General features: G+C 41.5%; 1 protein-coding gene across 14 annotated transcripts in view; it reads left to right on the forward strand.

The window, feature by feature from the left end:
- The window catches only part of LOC105495440 (zinc finger protein 383), a 33,859-nt gene extending 20,704 nt beyond the window's left edge, over positions 1-13,155 (forward strand). For all 14 annotated transcript variants that reach the window (XM_011765003.3, XM_024797175.2, XM_071086504.1 and 11 more), the window contains 4 exons: positions 403-456; positions 5,230-5,356; positions 5,659-5,754; positions 11,939-13,155. In XM_011765003.3, coding sequence (XP_011763305.2) covers positions 448-456; positions 5,230-5,356; positions 5,659-5,754; positions 11,939-13,134 — 1,428 coding nt within the window. In that variant the 5' untranslated portion in view covers positions 403-447 and the 3' untranslated portion in view covers positions 13,135-13,155. The remainder of the gene's footprint in view (positions 1-402; positions 457-5,229; positions 5,357-5,658; positions 5,755-11,938) is intronic.
- The last annotated feature ends 7,701 nt before the right edge of the window (positions 13,156-20,856 follow it).

The following is a 20,856-nucleotide window of genomic DNA, read 5'->3' on the forward strand; positions in this document are numbered from 1 at the left end:
GCAAAGGAGGTCATGATAGCTCAGTCTTGGGTCATAGTAGGTCAGTAGCTCAGGGCAGGCCATAGTAGCTCAATCGTGGATTCAGAGCAACATCACTGAGGTGGGACAAGGTCTGGCCCGAATCCCTTGGCTAAGGCGGGAACTTAGGTTGTTTGCATGAGGGAGAATGAATCTGGGTCCTTGTCTTCCCTTGGATCCAGTTACCCAGGATCCATCTTGCTGCAGCTAAAGCCTGGGGTTTGTAGGGTTAAGGAAGGAGTAGGATTTGTTCCATATTCCCACTAACTAGAGTTATATCTTAAGACCAAGAAGTATGGAGGTAGTTTTATCTGGCCTCTGGGGTGATTTCTAGAGGGTTTTACTTCCCCAGTCACGCAATCTCAGAACACTATCCTTTTTCAGGAGAACAGCCGCAAGGAAGACTAACCGTCTGCAGTACTGGAAGCCATGGCTGAGGTGAGTTGATGCTTTTTCTTCCCTTCCTGACATTTGGTTTCTTTTTTTAAAAAAAGACATGAGCAATTGCTTTCCTTATCCTGACATTTCTGGCTAACAGAGTTCCCCTTCAGAATCCTGATCCCCATTTCTTCTTAGCTAGATAATTCTATACCATGTCTAAGTATCTCTTTTATTTTTATAAATCAACCAGCATTAATATTTTCATTCCGTAAATACCTATGCATCTTTTTTTTTCAACTCTTTCCCAAGGACTATGATAGGGGATGAAGTATCTCAAGGAAGCAAGAATAGATTCGTAAAATGAACTTACCCTGTCTGGACCATTATTTGATGAGTTGAAGGTGTGAGTTACTTAGATGGGAATATAGAAAAGCCAAGATTATCTGTACAGAGTAGCATTCTCCAGTAAGATAGGATGAAATGTGGTGCTGGTAGTTCCAAATGTTGGATTGTTGCAAAATCTGGTTTAGGCAGCTTTGGGGATCATGGGGTTGGTGGCTGATACAGATCTCTGCAACTCTGTAAGAACATCCTGGAGAGAAGTCCAATTTTAGGTTGACAAGGAAGTTTGGATTGTAAGGAATTTCTGTGAATCATCAAGTTTTCTTTATCTCAGAATTAAGGATAGTGATAATGGATGTTTACAATGGTTCAGCCAATGCATAAGTCATTTAGATCACACCATCAGAGCACAGAATAACCTTTTAAGTCTTATCCACTAATATCTATATTGTAGAAAATTCTACCACCAGAAAAATAATTATTAAAGAATTTGTAAAAGGCCAGGCGCAGTGGCTCACGCCTGTAATCTCAGCACTTTGGGAAGTGGAGGCGAGCAGATCACCTGAGGTCAGGAGTTAGAGACTAGGCTGGCCAACATGGTGAAACCCCATCTCTACTAAAAACACAAAAAATAAGCCAGGCATGGTGGCACATTCCTGTAGTCCCAGCTACTCAGGAGGCTGAGGCAGGAGAATCCTTGAACCTGGGAGGCAGAGATTGCAGTGAGCCAAGATCACGCCACTGTACTCCAGCCTGGGCGACATCTCAAAAAAATAAAAATAAAATAACTTTACATATATCTTTTTTGTAGCTTTGATTGATGCTCTAAGATCACATGGGGGTAGTTTAGAATGTATTAGATGAAGGATAGCTTTGGACATAACACAGACCAAGAGTTGAGAACTTTTGCGTCAGGCACAAGCAAACTGATTATAGTTGTGTTATACCAGGTCATGTAGCTGCTGTGTAACGTGACCATAAATAGTCTTCCTGCATAGGACAAGCAAAAGGGGATGATTCATCAATGGGACAGAGATTTAAGACATTCCCTGACTACCCCTTGCATTGTTAGGTGAGGTCTTTTAGCAGAATCATGAAGACCTTTTTTCTCCCTTAATAAGGGAGAAAAATTGATGGCCTGAGAAATTTTTCTCTGTTTTTCAATTTTATGAATTTTTTCAGAAGTTGTAACACTATTATTACTGACTTTTTACTTATTTGATAAACATTAACTATTTTCGTTTTGGTCAGATAAATTATTGACAAAACTAATTAGTATTTTTTGTATAAGTAAGACATTTTCCTTTTTTCCTCAAAATTTTTTTTTTCTTTTTCTTTTCTTTTTTTTCAGACGGAGTCTAGCTCTGTTGCCCAGGCTGGAGTGCAGTGGCACAATCTCAGCTCACTGCAGCCTCCACCTCCCAGGTTCAAGCAATTCTCTGCCTCAGCCTCCCGAGTAGCTGGAATTACAGGCGCCCGCCACCATGCCCAGCTAATTTTTTTGTAGTTTGAGTAGAGATGGGGTTTCATCATGTTGGCCAAACTGGTCTTGAACTCCTAACCTCATGATCCACCTGCCTTGGCTTCCCAAAGTGCTGGGATTACAGGCCTGCCACTCCGCCCGGCTAAGTTTTTTGTATTTTTAGTAGAGACGAGATTTCACCATGTTAGCCAGTATGGTCTTAATCTCCTGACCTCATGATCCGCCCGCCTCAGCCTCCCAAAGTGCTAGGATTACACCACTTCATTTTTTTTGATATAGAGTCTCGCTTTCTTGCCCAGGCTGAAGTGCAGTGGTGCAATCTTGGATAACTGAAACCTCCGTCTCCCAGGTTCAAGCGATTCTCCTGTCTCAGACTCCTGAGTAGCTGGGACTACAGGCTCACGCCACCATGCCTGGCTAATTTTTGTATTTTTAGTTGAGACGGGGTTTCACCATGTTGGTCAAACTGGTCTCGAACTCCTGACCTCGTGATCCCCCCGTGTTGACCTCCCAAAGTGCTGGGATTATAAGCGTGAGCCACCGCGCCTGGCCTGGGATTTTTTAATCCCATGGGAAATGTCTTAATAGGGGTTTGGCATATCTTTGTTCCAATTTCTACATTGAGGAGGGGAAGAAGCTTTCTTTTTATTAAAGAAAATACACGTCTATTTTATTATTTTTTTATTTTATTTATTTATTTTTTTGAGATGGAGTTTCATTTTTGTCGCCCAGGCTGGAGTGCAGTGGTGCGATCTCTGCTCACCACAACCTCTGCCTCCCAGGTTCAAGCGATTCTCCTACCTCAGCCTCCCAAGTAGCTGGGATTACAGGCATGCGCCACCATGCCCGGCTAATTGTGTATTTTTAGTAAAGACGGGATTTCTCCATGTTGGTCAGGCTGGTCTCGAACTCCCGACCTCAGGTGATCCGCCCACCTCGGCCTCCCAAAGTGCTGGGATTAGAGGCGTGAGCCACTGCGCCCGGCCCACATCTATTTTATTAAATAGATGCCTCAAGCATTAGTTGCTAATGAAACAAAAATACAAATAAAACGTCTAGGCTGGGCGCGGTGGCTCAAGCCTGTAATCCCAGCACTTTGGGAGGCCGAGATGGGCGGATTGCAAGGTCAGGAGATCGAGACCATCTTGGCTAACACAGTGAAACCCCATCTCTACTAAAAAATACAAAAAAACTGGCCGGGCGAGGTGGCGGGCGCCTATAGTCCCAGCTACTTGGGAGGCTGAGGCAGGAAAATGGCGTACACCCGGGAGGCGGAGCTTGCAGTGAGCTGAGATCCGGCCACTGCACTCCAGCCTGGGCGACAGAGCCAGACTCCGTCTCAAAAAAAAAAAAAAAAAAAAAATCTAAATACCCAAATACCACATTTTCTCTAGATTTCCCCCAACATGTGCCTCATCTCCCTGTACTTTTTACGTAATATCTCTAGTATCTTCATTTTATTAGTTTTGCAATGTCATTGTCAAGATAGAATTATTTAATGTGGCTTAAGATAACTTTTGTAAGATTTTCAAATCCTAAATTTATAAATCCTATTACAAAAAAAATTATAATAATTTGATATGCGAGTTGTAACAGTGTTGGCCAGTGGGAGTGTCTTCAAGGTGGCCTCTAGTCTTATCAGCATCATCCTAACAGTTTTTGGTTGCTTTCTTGCTTTTTGGTATAACAAGACGTTCAGACTCATCCTGTGCATTTTGTAAAATTTGCTCTTGTGGATTTCATGAAATTAATTCTTTTCCCAAAGAACCTTGTTTTCTTTTATTTGAAAATGATACTTAGAAACCACAATCTAGGCTGGGTGCAGTGGCTCACACCATAATCCCAGCACTTTGGGAGGCCGAGGCGGGTGGATCACCTGAGATTAGGAGTTTGAGACCAGCCTGGCCAACATGGTGAAACCCTGTCTTTACTTAAAATACAAAAATTAGCCAGGTGTGGTGGTACGTGCCTGTAATCCCAGCTACTCAGGAGGCTCAGGCAGGAGAATTACTTGAACCCAGGAGGCGGTTGCAGTGAGCGGAGATCACGCCACTACACTCTAACCTGGGTGACAAAAGCGAAATTCTGTCTCAAAAAAAAAAAAAAAGTGGCCGGGCGCGGTGGCTCAAGCCTGTAATCCCAGCACTTTGGGAGGCCGAGACGGGTGGATCACGAGGTCAGGAGATCGAGACCATCCTGGCTAACACGGTGAAACCTCGTCTCTACTAAAAAATACAAAAAACTAGCCGGGCGAGGTGGCGGGCGCCTGTAGTCTCAGCTACTCGGGAGGCTGAGGCAGGAGAATGGCGTGAACCCGGGGGGCGGAGCTTGCAGTGAGCTGAGATCCGGCCACTGCACTCCAGCCTGGGTGACAGAGTGAGACTCCGTCTCAAAAAAAAAAATAAAAAAAAAATAAAAAAAAAAAAAGTAAAGAAAAGAAACCACAATCTAGACACTAGGGATGCTCGTTGCTACTAGGTAAGTCATCATTTCTAGTCCTTTTCAATGGACAGAGTCAGGAATTTAATATAAACTTCCTACTCTTGCATCTGTTTCTGAGATCTAAAGATACAGGTTCTCAGTGACACCAATATAATTACTCATTTTGTATTTATTTATTATTTTTTTTTTGAGACGGAGTCTCACTCTGTCGCCCAGGCTGGAGTGCAGTGGCCGGATCTCAGCTCACTGCAAGCTCCGCCTCCCGGGTTCACGCCATTCTCCTGCCTCAGCCTCCCGAGTAGCTGGGACTACAGGCACCCGCCACCTCGCCCGGCTAGTTTTTTGTATTTTTTTAGTAGAGACGGAGTTTCACCGTGTTAGCCAGGATGGTCTCGATCTCCTGACCTCGTGATCCACCCGTCTCGGCCTCCCAAAGTGCTGGGATTACAGGCTTGAGCCACCGCGCCCGGCCTACTCATTTTGTATTACCCCACAGTACAAGCACAGTAGTCGCTGATATATTTTTTTAATTACACAAGTAAGACGTATGTTTATTGTTTCAGGGATCAGTGATGTTCAGTGATGTGTCCATAGACTTCTCTCAGGAGGAGTGGGACTGCCTGGACCCTGTTCAGAGGGACTTATACAGAGATGTGATGTTGGAGAACTACAGCAATCTGGTTTCAATGGGTAAGGGCATCCGTACCAGTGATTCCCAGTTCTCCTCTGGAATGTCTGCTTCTTCTACAGTGAATTTCTCAGCTGCTTCTCAAGTTACTGGCTGAATTTCTATTCTTTATTACCAAACAAATGGTTTGAGCTGAAATGAAAAGGAAGAATGGGAAATGGGCAACTCCAGTGGGCTGTGGTTGAGGCTTCGTCTTCATCTTTCTTTGGCTGTTCCTGTAGTGGCATCTCTTCCTTGATCATCAAGGGACTGGATCTCATTTACCCACAGCATAACCATATTCCATATCTTTTCTTGTGAGCAGGACTTTACACTCCTAAGCCTCAAGTGATCTCCTTATTGGAACAAGGGAAAGAGCCCTGGATGGTTGGCAGAGAGCTTACAAGAGGCCTGTGTTCAGGTAAGTGAGAAATGACTGGACAGGAGAAAGGCATGACAGGTCAGAACTCAGCCGGTCAGGAGGAAACAGCACCTTTGAGATATTGTCTCTGAAGCTCCCATTAAGAAACTAGGCCAGTGTAGCAAATGAAGTCCTTTTAGCATAGTTGTTAAGTAACCTGTTTCGCCCTTTTCCTCACTTACCACTCTTTCTACTACTCCTCTCCAACTCTCCTCTTAATTTCAAGTAGAAGGTACCTTTCACTTCTCCTCTAAAAAAAACCCTCTTTTACCCATATTTTAGATTCAGCTGTATGCTAGCTTCTTTTACTCTCTCTCTGTTTTTTTGTTTTTTTGTTTTTTTTTAAGGGCCTGGCTCTGTCACGCAGGCTGGAGTACAGTGACATGATCGTAACTCATTGTAGGCTCAAACTTCTGGGCTTAGGCAGTCTCCCTGCCTCAGCCTTCCAAGTAGCTGAGACCGTAGCCATGTGCCACCATGCCTGGCTAATTCTTTTTCTTCCTCTTCTGCATTTTTTTTTTTTTTTTTTTTTTTTGAGACGGAGTCTCGCTCTGTTGCTCAGGCTGGAGTGCAGTGGCATGATCTCGGCTCACTGCAACCTCTGCCTCTTGGGTTCAAGCTATTCTTCTGCCTCAGCCTCCTGAGTAGCTGGGTCTACAGGCACGTGCCACCATGCCCACCTAATTTTTGTATTTTTAGTAGAGATGGGGTTTCACCATATTGGCCAGGCTGGTCTCAAACTCCTGATTCACCCACCTCAGCCTCCCAGAGTGCTGGGATTACAGGCATGAACCACTGTGCCCGGCCCCTCTTCTGCATTTTTTAAACTTGTGCAGGTGTTTTCTACTACCACTCCCCAAAATGATGGAATTGCATCTGTATACACACAGGTGAATATACACACACACGCACACGCACACACACATCTTGCCCAAGTACTGGTCTTCATTATAGCTGCCTGTCAGTGACCTGTTTTATCAGACTGTCTTCAATGTTTCCTTTATCGAACTTTTTTTAATTCCCTGGTTTGTGTAAGGGAATCTTCCAGGTGCTACAGTTTACTGATTATGTTACCTTTACGAACTCAAGGTCCAAAAGTGGTGCTAAAATATATACATATATGACTTCCACAAAGTAGAGTAGTATAAAAGAGAAATGAGATAAAGAGTTTAGCAGAAAGTCAAAGGCTAACTATGTAGAAGTGGAATTAATCCCTATTGAAGTATAGGTGGAGCCTTGGAAGTGACTGCAGTCACCATGTATAGAGATATTGTTGGGGCCAAGAAAAAAAAAAGAATGTGTGCCTATATTAAACAGGAAGAGGTGGCAGAGCAGGAGAGATTTGGGATGAAGTAGGAGAACCAGAAGAGTACTATTGAGTATTACTATGCACCAAGCATTGGTCCAAGGGCTGGGACTATAGTATTCATGAAGGCATTCTAAAGTTCTGCACTTCTGAAGCCTACATTCTAGAGGGTAAGAGAGAAAATGTCTTAGTCCATTTTGTGCTGTTACAACAGAATACCTCACATTAAGTAATATATAAAGAACAGAAATTTATTTTCTCATAGATCTGGAGGCTAAGAATTCTAAGATCAAGGCACTGGCATCTGACGAGGGCCTTCTTGCATCTTCGTGTGGCAGAAGGCACTAGGAGCAAGAGAGCCAACTCCTTCCATCAAGCCCCTTCATAAGAGCACCCAAACCCATTCTTGAGGGATGGATCCTCAAAGCCCGATCATCTCTTAAAGACCCCACCTCTTTGTTTTTGGAATTTTTTTTTTTTTTTTGAGACAGAGTCTCACTCTGTCACGCAGGCTGGAGTGCAACGGCAGGATCATGGCTCACCACAGCCTCAACCTCCCGGGCTCGGGTGATCCTCCCACCTCAGCCTCCCGAGTAGCTGGGACCACAGGCAGACATCACCACGCCCAGCTAATTTTTTTATTTTTTGTAGAGACAGGGTTTCGCGTTGTTGTCCAGGCTGGTCTCTAACTCCTGGGTTCAAGTGAGCCACCCACCTGGGCCTACCAAAGTACTAGGATTAAAGGCTTGAGCCACTGTGTCCGGCCTCCACCTCTTACTACTATCACATTGGCAACAGCTGAATTTTGAAGGAGAGACATTCAAACCATAGCAGAAAATAAAATGAATGTCAAGTATATATGCATAAAACAATATTAGCTTGACATTAATATTATATAATATATAAATATATTTTTGGAATTATATATCATTTGTATTTATATGTAACTAATATATTGGTATAGTATAAATAGCATATCATATATTAATATGTTGTAGTTCTATATTACTATATGTCCATGTGTATATGAAATGTCAGGTGGTGGGTGATATATAAGTGCTATGAAGAGAGGCTAGAGAAGGCCTCTGATGAGGTGTTCTTTTAGTAAAGACTTGAATGAAGTGAGGGAACAGGTAATATAAATATCTGCTAGGACAGATTCAGGCAAAGGGAACAGGAAGAACCAAGCACTCGAGTTCAGAGCTTTTTGGCAGCCACCATTGTGGCTGAAATTGAATGAGCAAAGCGGGAATTGTAGAAGAGGAGATCAGGAAAGTAGCAGGCTTATGAGTGTTTGCATGCTGGGTGCAGGTCAGGGTGAGAATTAGATGTACCTGTAGATGATTTTGGGTCTTGTGGACCTTGAATTTTATTCCAAATGAGGTGTAAATCCATTGAATGATTTAGCAGAGTGACGTGATCATGTTTGTAAAGGATCATTCTTGCTCTAGGGGTTCCTAACTTTGGATTCCTTTAGGTAGAATTCAGGGAGTCCATGAACTTGGATGAGAATCAAAAATACATCTTTTCTTTTTTTTTTTTTTTTTTTGAGACAGTCTCACTCTGTCATCCAGGCTTGAGTGCAGTGGTGTGATCTCGGCTCACTGCAACCTCCACCCCCGAGGTTCAAGCAATTCTCCTGCCTCAGCTGTCTGGGTAGCTGGGATTACAGGAGCCTGCCAGTGTGCCCGGCTAATTTTTGTATTTTTAGTAGAGATGGGGTTTCACCATATTGGCCAAGCTGGTCTTGAACTCATGACCTTGTGATTCACCTGCCTCGGCCTCCTGAAGTGCTGGGATTGCAGGCATGAGCCACTGTGCCCAGCTCAAAAATACGTCTTTATATTTAATAACCTCTAATTGAGATATAACATTTCTTCCTATCATGGTGTATGGGACAAACCATAGTAGTAGTAGTAGTAGTCGTTCCTGTGACTTTGACATTAATGGAAATCACAGATACGTTCATATTATGTTACTGTTATTGTAGGCATATTGAAATATTTATGCTCATTCCTACTTCAGAATTATTGTAGTACTAGGCTTGCCACTAGGTCTTGTTTAATGTTTTACTAAAGAATAAAACTCCAGGCAGAGAGAAGAATCCCTGTGAAGGCTCTGATGGGGAAAAGCTTGGTGTGTTTGAAAGACTAAAAGCCTGTGTTGGTGGGCCCCAGGATCAAGTAGGAGTGGAGTGTGAGTCAGGGTTTGGACAGACAGGCAGGAACCACAGCATTCAGCCTTTGCAGGAGATTGTGAGGAGTTTGGACTTTGAGCTGTGGAAGCCTAAGCCAAATGATATTATTCCCTGAATAGATTAAAGGGTGAGAGAGCTTGGTGGGGAGACTGGTTGAGGAGGCTACTTCACTGGTCTGGATAAAGAGTTGATTCTGCTTTGGAAGATGACATTGGCAGTGGAAAACAGAAGAGGGCAGTTTTAAAACTTTACTTGGGAGCTTAACTAGATAAAAGTTACTGCAAGATCTGCCGGGCACGGTGGCTCACGCCTGTAATCCCAGCACTTTGGGAGGCCGAGGTGGGTGGATCACAAGGTCAGAAGATCAAGACCATCCTGGCCAACATGGTGAAACCCCATCTCTTCTAAAATACAAAAAATTAGACGGGCGTGGTGGTGCATGCCTGTAGTCCCCGCTACGCGGAAGGTTGAGGCAGGGGAATTGCTTGAACCCTGGAGTCAGAGGTTGCAGTGAGCTGCGATCGCACCACTGCACTCCAGGCTGGTGACAGAGTGAGACTCCGTTTCAAAAAAAGTTATTGCAAGATCATATAGAGATAGGAGGAAAAAGATTGTGTTGGAATTAATTCCCTCTTCCTGTTTCGAGATACTCCAATAGGCTTCATTTTGATATCTTCAAACCATTTAATTTGCCTAATATCCCCATTTTTAGTAAGAAATTGTTTCATAATAATACCTGAACACTTTACTCCAAAACATGTATATGCGTTTTCCTGTAACCCCCCAGTAATCATGAGTTAAGGACTATTGCCCTTTTACAGGTGAAGAAATGGTAGCTTAGAGGTTAAATAATTGCTTGTGGCACACAACAATTAAGTATCAGAATTGGCAGCCAGCTCTCATCAATCTGGTTCTGGTTCCTGTTATCTTTCTATGGCAGTATGTTGTACTGTGTCTTAATTTCTTTCCATCTTCCTTAAACTTTAGCTGTCTTCTCTCTCATTCACTGTGGTGGTACATGAGCAAGTCTCCTCTCCCATAAGATCAGCATCTCAAAATTCCAAGGCAAACAATATTTCCATTAAATCCCCAGCATATAAAATATTCTGAGTTTCCCTATCTGCCACTTACACACTTACATCAAATTAGTTCAATACATTAGACTTACATCTAGCTCTTCCCTCATGTGAATAACCCACGGTTACCAATTTCTTTTTGATTTTGAGACGGAGTCTCACTCTGTCACCCAGCTGTAGTGCAGTGGCGCGATCTCAGCTCACTGCAGCCTCCGCCTCCTGGGTTCAAGCAGTTCTCCTGCCTCAGCCTCCCGAGTAGCTGGGATTACAGGCACATGCCACCATGTCCGGCTAATTTTTGTATTTTTAGTAGAGACGGAGTTTCACCATGCTGGCCAGGCTAGTCTGGAGCTCCTGACCTCAGGTGATCTGCCTGCATCGGCCTCCCAAAGTGCTGGGATTACAGGCGTGAGCCACCATGCCCGGCCACCACATTCATATTGTATCCACTGTATCCTTTATTAAAGAACTTATTCTGTTTCCACCCCAACTGGGTATACTGCAGTTCACCTGTGACACTATTCAGAATGTGCAGCCCTCATAGTCTTCCATAGTACTGTCCTCACTTCAGATGCCAGCTGCAAGTCTTGGGAGTCCCCAGGCCACCTGCAGATCAGCCAGCTAACAGCAATAAATTAAGGGGTTTCCAAGGTCTCAGGTTCAATAATTTGTTAGAGTGACTCATAGAAATCAGGAAAGCTCTGTATTTAAAGCTACAGTTTTATTATAAAGGATACATGTTTGAGCAAGATCTGAAACTGGACAGAGTTTCCATGCCCTCTCCCTTTGGAGTCAGTTTGTCCTGCTCCTATCACATCAATGTGTTTACCAACCAGAAAGCTCCACTGAGTTTACTGCTCAGCATTTTTTTTGAGGTTTTATTACACAGGCACAATTGATTAAATCCCTGGCCGCTCAATCTCTAGCCTCTCTCTCCTCAGAGATCAGGCAGCTGAAAATCCCAACCTTCTAATCACAAGCTAGGGTTTCAGGCAATCAGACCCCACCCTGAAGCTGTCTAAGGTCCCACCTTGAACTACCTTATTAGCATAACAAAGACCTCCTGTCAGGAAATTCCAGGTGTTTTTGAAGCTCAGTGTGGGGCTTTATTATACCTGAGAGCCAAGGAATCTTCCCCGTACGCATTTATTTCTCTCAGGAGACCTTTAATGGAGGCTAGAAAATGACCCACTTCATGTTACACATATTGTATGATATACGTATATACACACATGCATACTTATATGGATATAGGTATATCATATATGACATGTATATCATATATCATATATATGGCTAGTCATGTTTTAATATGGAAAATAGCCCAACCATTGTATATTTACCAGCCTTTCCAGGTGATTCTGATCCACATCCGTATTTGAGTATCATTGTAGTAACTTATTTGCATAGTTACCTTCCCCTGCTTCCCGCATTATCTTACTAATTTATTTGTCTTTCTTGTCCATTTTTTCAGATAACACAGATATCCTTGTGAACCCTGTGTCATTTCCTAGTAGATGCTATTCTTTAATTTTTCCATTTCTATTATAAAAGTTTAACTTTTCACAAATAGGAAAAAACATTTACCATTTTATTTTCTTTCAGATCTGGAATCAATGTGTGAAACCAAGTTATTATCTCTAAAGAAGGAAGTTTATGAAATAGAATTATGCCAGAGGGAGATAATGGGACTTACAAAGCATGGCCTTGAGTACTCCAGTTTTGGAGATGTTTTGGAATATAGAAGCCGCCTTGCAAAACAACTGGGATATCCAAATGGGCATTTCAGTCAAGAAATATTCACTCCTGAATACATGCCCACATTTATTCAACAGACATTCCTTACTCTCCAGCAAATAATGAATAATGAAGACAGACCCTTTGAATGTAAGAAATGTGGAAAGGCCTTTAGTCAGAACTCACAATTTATTCAACATCAGAGAATTCATATTGGTGAAAAATCTTATGAATGCAAAGAGTGTGGGAAATTCTTTAGTTGTGGTTCACATGTTACTCGGCATCTGAAAATTCATACTGGCGAAAAACCCTTTGAATGTAAGGAGTGTGGAAAGGCCTTCAGTTGTAGCTCATACCTTTCTCAACATCAGAGAATCCATACCGGTAAGAAACCCTATGAATGTAAGGAATGTGGGAAGGCCTTTAGTTATTGCTCAAATCTTATTGACCATCAGCGAATTCACACCGGTGAAAAGCCTTATGCATGTAAGGTATGTGGGAAAGCCTTTACTAAAAGCTCACAACTTTTTCAGCATGTGCGAATTCATACAGGTGAGAAACCCTATGAATGTAAGGAATGTGGCAAAGCCTTTACCCAGAGCTCAAAGCTTGTTCAACATCAGAGAATTCATACTGGTGAGAAACCCTATGAGTGCAAGGAATGTGGCAAAGCCTTTAGTAGTGGCTCAGCACTTACTAATCATCAGAGAATTCACACTGGTGAGAAACCCTATGATTGTAAGGAATGCGGAAAGGCTTTTACTCAGAGCTCACAGCTTCGTCAACATCAGAGAATTCACGCTGGTGAGAAACCCTTTGAATGTCTTGAATGTGGGAAGGCCTTTACTCAGAACTCACAACTTTTCCAGCATCAGAGAATTCATACGGATGAAAAGCCATATGAATGTAATGAATGCGGAAAGGCCTTTAATAAATGCTCAAACCTTACTCGACATCTGAGAATTCACACTGGTGAAAAGCCCTATAACTGTAAGGAATGTGGGAAGGCATTTAGTAGTGGCTCGGATCTCATTCGTCATCAGGGAATTCATACTAATGAATAATAAAAATTAAAGCCCCTGTCACCTTCCTCATTTTTTAAACCAAAAATCATGTCTGATGCTTACCGTCTTCCACAGGTTTTTTAAAACTTTGTATTTAAATTGTGTATCCAAATGTATTTCACTCCAGGTTATAAATTCGGAGTCTAAATTGACATTCCCTCTCTCCTCCAGTCACATACCAATGCCAGCTGTTCTGTAATTCTTTGGTTCATTGTTTTGTTCTGCTTTCTTGGTGACACATTATACTCTTGTTTATATTTGCTTGTGTTTTTAGGGCAATCTTTTCTGATCTGTGTATTTGTGTTTGCACCAGTGTCACACCATTTGAATTGTGTGACCTTTAATATTTTTAAATTCCTTGTGGAGGTTTAACTTTTTGAAGTCAGTGTTAATCTTTTTATTTTATTATTATTTTGTATATTTTTTGAGACGGAGTTTCACTCTGTTGCCCAGGCTGGAGTACAGTGGTGTAATCTTGGCTCGCTACAACCTCTGCCTCCCGGCTTCAAGGAATTCTCCTGGCTCAGCCTCCTGAGTAGCTGGGATCACAGGCGTGTGCCACCACGCCCTGCTAATTTTGTATTTTTAGTAGAGATGGGGTTTCTCCATGTTGGTTAGGATAGTCTCGAACTCCTGACCTCAGGTGATCCACCTGCCTTGGCTTCCCAAAGTGCTGGGATTATAGGCGTGAGCAATTGCACTTGGCTTTATTCCTTTTTTATTGAGACGGAGTTTCGCTCTTGTTGCCTAGGCTGGAGTGCAATGGTGTAATCGCGGCTCATCACAACCTTTACCTCCCAGGTTCAAGCGATTCTTCTGCCTCAGCCTTTCAAGTAGTTGGGATTACAGGCATGTGTCACAACACCCAGCTAATTTTTTGTATTTTTAGTAGAGACGGGGTTTCACCATGTTAGCCGGGATGGTCTCCATCTCCCGACTTCAGGTGATCCACCCGCCTCGGCCTCCGAAAGTGCTGGGATTACAGGCGTGAGCCACTGCAGCTGGCCTTTTTATTTTACAAATTTACATTTTTAATTGTCAAGCCAAAATCACAAAACAAAAACTTGCTAGAAAGCCAAACTTAATTGTAATCATACTTATAGATGGCTATTCTCAGTTTGGTAGAGAAAATCATGCTATACTGTGCTTTTTTAAGGAAGTGTAATTATGATATGCATGCCATACCTTTCACTGCTTTTATCATGCCAAAGATTTCATGAGTGCCATTTCAGTAAATATAAATTTTTTTTATTTTCATGATATATTTAATGACTTTAAAATGACTATTCCCATTATGGTTGCCTCTGAATTTTTGCAGCTATAAAAGCTGACCTCAGCTGGGCACAGTGGCTCATGCCTGTAATCCCAGCACTTTGGAAGGCCGAGGTGGGCAGATCACAACGTCTGAAGATTGAGGCCATCCTGGCTAACACAGTGAAACCCTGTCTCTACTAAAAATACAAAAAAGTAGCTGGACGTGGTGGCATGCGCCTGTAATCCCAGCTACTTGGGAGGCTGAGACAGGAGAATCGCTTGAACCTGGGAGGTGGAGGTTGCAGTGAGCTGAGATGGTGCCTCTGCACTCCAGCCTGGAGGACAGAGTGAGATTCTGTTAAAAAAAAAAAAAAACTGACCTCATTGGATGCTCATTTTTACTTTTAAAACATTTATTTTAATTGCCAAAATTATCCACATTTTCTCCTTGTGAGCTTGTTTTGTTCCTTTCCATCAGTCCTAATCCCAATGCCATACTAGAAAGTGACACTGTTATGAAAGTGTTGTTTATCAATCCAGGTATTAATTTTTGTTGTTGTTGTTTTTCTTCTCTTTTTTTTTTTTTTTTTTTTTTTTTTTTTGAGACAGAGTCTCACTCTGTTGTCCAGGCTGGAGTGCAGTGGCATGATCTCGGCTCACCACAACTGCTGCCTCCTGGGTTCAAGTGATTCTCCTGCCTCAGCCTCCCTAGTAGCTGAGACTACAGGCACATGCAACCATGCCTGGCTAAGTTTTGTAATTTTAGTAGAGACAGGGTTTCACTACGTTGGCCAGGCTGGTCTCGAACTCCTGACCTCGTGATACACCCGCCTCGGCCTCCCAAAGTTCTGGGATTACAGGCATGAGCCACCACGTCCGGACAATTATTTTTTCTTAAAGATATTAGTGGTGTTCTGTTTTTTGAGACCAAGTCTCACTCTGTTGCTCAGGCTGGAGGGCAGTGGCGCAATCTCGGCTCACTGCAACCTCTGCCTCCCAAGTTCAAGTGAGTCTTCTGCCTCAGCCTTCCGAGTAGCTGGGATTACAGGCGTGCGCCACCATGCCCAGCTAATTTTTGTATTATTAGTAGAGACAGGGTTTCACCATATTGACCAGGCTGCTCTCGAACTCCTGACTTCATGATCCTCCCGCCTTGGCTTCCCAAAGTGCTGGGATTACAGGTGTGAGCCACTGCGCCTGGCCATTAGTGGTGTTTTAAAAAATTATGTCTAGGTATATATAATCAGGCTGTATGTATTGGATTGCTGTGAAGAGTCAATGAATTAATAAATGTAAAGTACCTCAAACTGTTACCACATAATATAGGTTTAGTAAAAGTTTTCCATTATTATCAGTGATATATTCATTATCATAAGTATCTTCATTAGGATTTATGGAAAGGATTTTAACCATGTTGTTTACCTTTGGGAAATTTATAATTCATGGTGGAAAAAGAGAAACACTTGTAATGAGTATAACGAAGACTTTCCCCATCATTATTATTTAGCATGGAATTTTAAAAGGAAGAGAAAAAGTATGTGTGCATAGTCTTTGCTCAGACTTCATCTTTACATAAAGAATACCAGTCTGAGGCCGGGCATGGTGGCTCACACCTGTAATCCTAGCACTTTGGGAGGCCAAGGTGGGTGGATAACTTGAGGTCAGGAGTTCGAGACCAGCCTGGCCAACATGGTGAAACCCCGTCTCTACTAGAAATACAAAAAAAAATTAGCCAGGCATGGTGTTGCACACCTGTAATCCTAGCTACTCAGCAGGCTGAGGTGGGAGGATTGCTCGAACCTGGTAGTTAGAGGTTACAGTGAGCTGAGATTGCGCCACTGCACACTCCAGACTAGGTGACCGAGCGAGACTGTGTCTCAAAATACATAAATAAAAGCATACCAGTCTGAAACCCTGTATATATGATGAGTAGTAGAAAGCACAGCTGTCAAAAAAAGCAGGAAGAGATTATAACATTTTTTCTAATATTTCCCCCCAAAACGCAGAAAACATACTGGCCACATTATGTGACCAGAAGAAGCAGTACAATAGGATAGCCATCAAATATCTGATTATTAATTCAATATTCCCTCTTAATTAACATGGATTAAGGAATAAATCCCTAAAATATACATTATTTAAATGTACACGAAAATGAAAACAATTGAAAAACCCGCGAGTGGCAGTAAAAGTTGTATTGGAAGTTTTATAACCTAATGTTCATGCATATATTGTATTCTAGGAAGAATAAATAAAATACAGAACCCAAGAAACTAAAACAAGCTGAAATGAATTGTGGGAGGAAGGAGGTAGTATTATTTTAAAAGGCAGAAATAATTGAAAGAAAAAAACTGGATCTAAATCCAAAATTTGATATTTGATGGAAGAGAAAAAAAAGGAGACAAACTTTAATGATTCCAGAGGTGAAATAAGGATGACAAACAATATTGTATATGAGAAATTGAAATGACTATATATTTAAACTTAAAAGAGCTGTATCATTTGGGGTAATGAAAATGTGGAATGGGTAAAGATTGTACAATTTTGTTTATATACTACAGGTCACTCAACTATACACTTTAAAAGGGTGAATATTATGCTGTGTGAATTTGATCTCAATTTAAAAACTTAAGGCTGGGTGCAGTGGCTCATGCCTGTAATTCCACCACTTTGGGAGGCTGAGGTAGGAGAATGGCTTGAGGCCAGGAGTTCAAGACCAGTCTAGGTAACATAGTGAGACCCCCCTCCCCGCATCTCTACCAAAAAAAAAAAAAATTTAAAAACAACAAACTTAAAAGTTAGTACTATAGACATTTTTATAATATATCTGAAAATCTGGAAAATGTCTGTGATTTTTAGTAAGTTGATGACATCAGAATTAACTGGAGGTATAAAATCTTAATAGACTTCTCTCCAGAATAAACTTATTTAAAAAATAAGACCGGCCAGGCACGGTGGCTCACACATGTAATCCCAGCATTTTGTGAGGCCTAGGCGGGCGGATCACCTGAGGTCGGGGATTTGAGACCAGCCTGACCAACATGGAGAAACCTCATCTCTACAAAAATACAAAAAATTAGCCGGGTGTGGTGGCTCATGCCTGTAATCCCAGCTACTCGGGGGGCTGAGGCAGGAGAAAGGCTTGAACCCGGGAGGCAGAGATTGTGGTGAGCAGGCATCGCGCCACTGCACTCCAGCCTGGGCAACAAGAGTGAAACTCTGTCTCAAAAATAAATAAAATAAAAATTTTCTTAAAATATATTTTAAATGTCAAATTGCTGCACTAAAAAAGACACCAAGGTAGTGATTTTTATAAGTGAAATCTATGAAATGTCTTGGGAAACTCTTCCAGGACATAGACTGAGATAGCAAATTATCTATTTTTATAAATTTGTCATGATCCTGATGTTAAAACCTATAGAAGAACCCAAAACAATTTGTCCAGAAACAGTTATGAAAATACAACATTATAAATTAGCAAATCAAATCTAGTAACCCATTGAAAATAAGTATTTGTCACATGAATTTAGGAAAAACCAATTCTGATAAACTTTGTACTTTCTGAAACTTAAAAATCAAATTGATTTAGATAACAGTATTTCTTAGTATCTAAACTCAGGAACCAAATAGATGTGGATAGCATGGGATTTTTGGAATACAATACAATATAATTCACATGAGATTGCTAAAGTTCAAATAACTGAAGTTCTGTCAATGAAAATGTATGATCTAACCTCAACATCTTCTAGATGAACCCTTCTTTTTTTTAGCAGTATTTGACAGAATGGGATATATTTTATAAATAAACTTGGACTATTATCCTATCTGCTGTAGTATCACTGTTCATTCATTTATACCCTTTACTTCCTAGTTGTTGAAGGGTCTTTAAAATATAGCCAACATGTCCAATCATTGCTGTGCATTTTGGATGAGGGTGGATTGCGGGGCTGCATTCAAAGCCATCCTGGGCCACGTGCAGCCTATGGGGCGTGGGTTGGATAAGTTTGATGTACCACGTTTTCTTTATCCAGTCTACCATTGATGAGCACCTGGGTTGATTCCATATCATTGCTATTGTGAAGAGTGCTGCGATAAACATACAAGTGCATTTGTCTTTTTGGTAGAATGATTTATTTTCTTTTGGGTAGATCACAGTAATGGGATTGCTGGGTCAAATGGTAGCTCTGTTTTAAGTTCTTTGAGAAATCTCCAGGCTGCTTTTCACACTGGCTGGACTATTTTACGCTCTCACCAACAGAGTATAAGCATTCTCTTTTCTCCACAGCCTCACCAGCATCACTTGTTTTTGACTTTTTGTTTGAGATGGAGTCTCACTGTGTCACCCAGGCTGGAATACAGTGGCATGATCTCGGCTAACTGCAAAGTCTGCCTGTTGGGCTCAAATGATTCTCCCACTTCAGCGTCCCAAGTAGCTGGGATTACAGGTGCATGCCACCACACCCAGCTAATTTTTGTGTTTTTTGTACAGATGGGGTTTCACTATGTTGCCTAGGCTGGTCTCAAACTCCTGGGTTCAAGCAATCCCCTGCCTTGGCCTCCCAAAGTGCTAGGATTATAGGAGTGACTCACTGCACCCAGCCTATATTTGTGTATATGTTAAATTGTGTATGTTATTTTATGTACATGCATATATTAAGTTGTATATTCACATATATAATTATATATACACATATATTACATTACATACACATATATTTGTTTACTCGTGCAATTTGTCCCAGCAGAAGTAAAAACTCATGTAAGTAAAATAATATTTACAGGCCAGGCGTGGTGGTTGACGTCTGTAATTCCAGCACTTTGGGATGCTGAGGTGGGTGGATCTCTTGAGGTCAGGAGTTTGAGACCAGCCTGGCCAACATAGTGAAACCCCGTCTCTACTAAAAATACAAAAATTAGCGGGGCATGGTGGCACACACTTGTAAGCCCAGCTACTTGGGAGGCTAAGGCAAGAGAATTGCTTGAACCGGGGAGGCGGAGTTTGCAGTGAGCCAAGATCATACCATTGGACTCCAGCCTGGGGTATAAGAGTGAAACTCCATCTCAAAAAAAAAAAAAATTAGCATTATTTTTGGTGCAAAAGTACTTTAACATCTTAAATACTCATATAATGGAAGATACTGGAAGATACTTTTAACTCTTAGAAAGAATGAGTTAACTCCTTATCTTCTATAAAGGTATCCTAATATCTTTGTACCCGAAGTGGTATCTGAGGCAAATTGTTACATTAAAAAAGGAAAATGCTTTATAATAAAAAAGGAAACGTTACATAGTAGCCCTCACTTACCTGCAGGAGATGTGTTCTAAGACCCGCAGTGGATGTCTGAAAGTGCGGATAGTATTGACCCAATTGCTGTCAATCAGAACACACTTCTGCTTGTTTTCCAAGCACAAATATAATTTTTTTTTTTAATCTTAACTAAGCATTTACCACACATGTGGCTGTACCTTGAGCTTGGTGTTCAACGAACAAGACTAGCAGAAATTTATTTTTCCTCCTTACACTGTCACACCTAGAAGATTTGTTCTTACCATAGATCTTAGCAACCTCAGCACACGACTTATTTTCCTTATTCAGTCAAGAATTTTCACATTTTGACTTAAAGAAAACACTTTAGGGCTCCTGTTCTGTATATCTAAATTGGCAGCATCACTACTCTTGCATTTTAGGGCCATCATTAGGTAAAAATCAGAGTCACTTAAACACAAGCACTGTGATACTGCGGCAGTCATTCTGATAACCAAGTTGGCTACTCACCGACTATGGGTAGCGCATACAGCATGCATCTGCTGAACAAAGGAATTGTTCATATCCCAGGCAGAACAAAGCAGGACAGTGAGATATCTCATCACGCTACTCAGAACAGCCCACAATTTAAAGCTTATGAACTGTTTCTTTCGGGAATCTTGCATTTAATATTTTCAGACCACAATTTACTGTGGGTAACTGAAACTGTGGCAAGTAGAACCATGGATAAAGGGGGACTACTGTATATGCTTCTGTGTGTGTGCAAATACATGAATCGTGGAGAATATCATGGGAAGATGCTCATCATCTTGTTAACTCGTTATTTCAAGAGTGGAACTGGAGGGGGAATAATGCCTTTCCTTTATTTTTATTTGTAATATTTCATTTTCATTATGAACATGTGTTATTTTATTATTTTTTAATAATAAAGACAGGCAAAAAACATATATGTAATTTTAATTCAAGCCGAAATCTTCAAGGCAATCATATATAATTAAATAGATAAAGCAAAGAGAACATTTTAAATTCCTGAAGGGAAAGAGGAAAAGAAAGCACAATGTAAAAACCAAGTGAGTCTAAAAGCAGCAAGGTATCATAATGCCTAAATTCGTGGGACCAATTCCAATCCAGTCCAAGAAAGCAGACACTGGCGACCAACATTCCCTTTCAGGCCCCTGCAGGGTCAAGAGAGTGCTCCTGGA

The sequence above is a fragment of the Macaca nemestrina genome, chromosome 20 (assembly GCF_043159975.1).
Source record: "Macaca nemestrina isolate mMacNem1 chromosome 20, mMacNem.hap1, whole genome shotgun sequence".
NCBI lineage: Eukaryota > Metazoa > Chordata > Mammalia > Primates > Cercopithecidae > Macaca > Macaca nemestrina.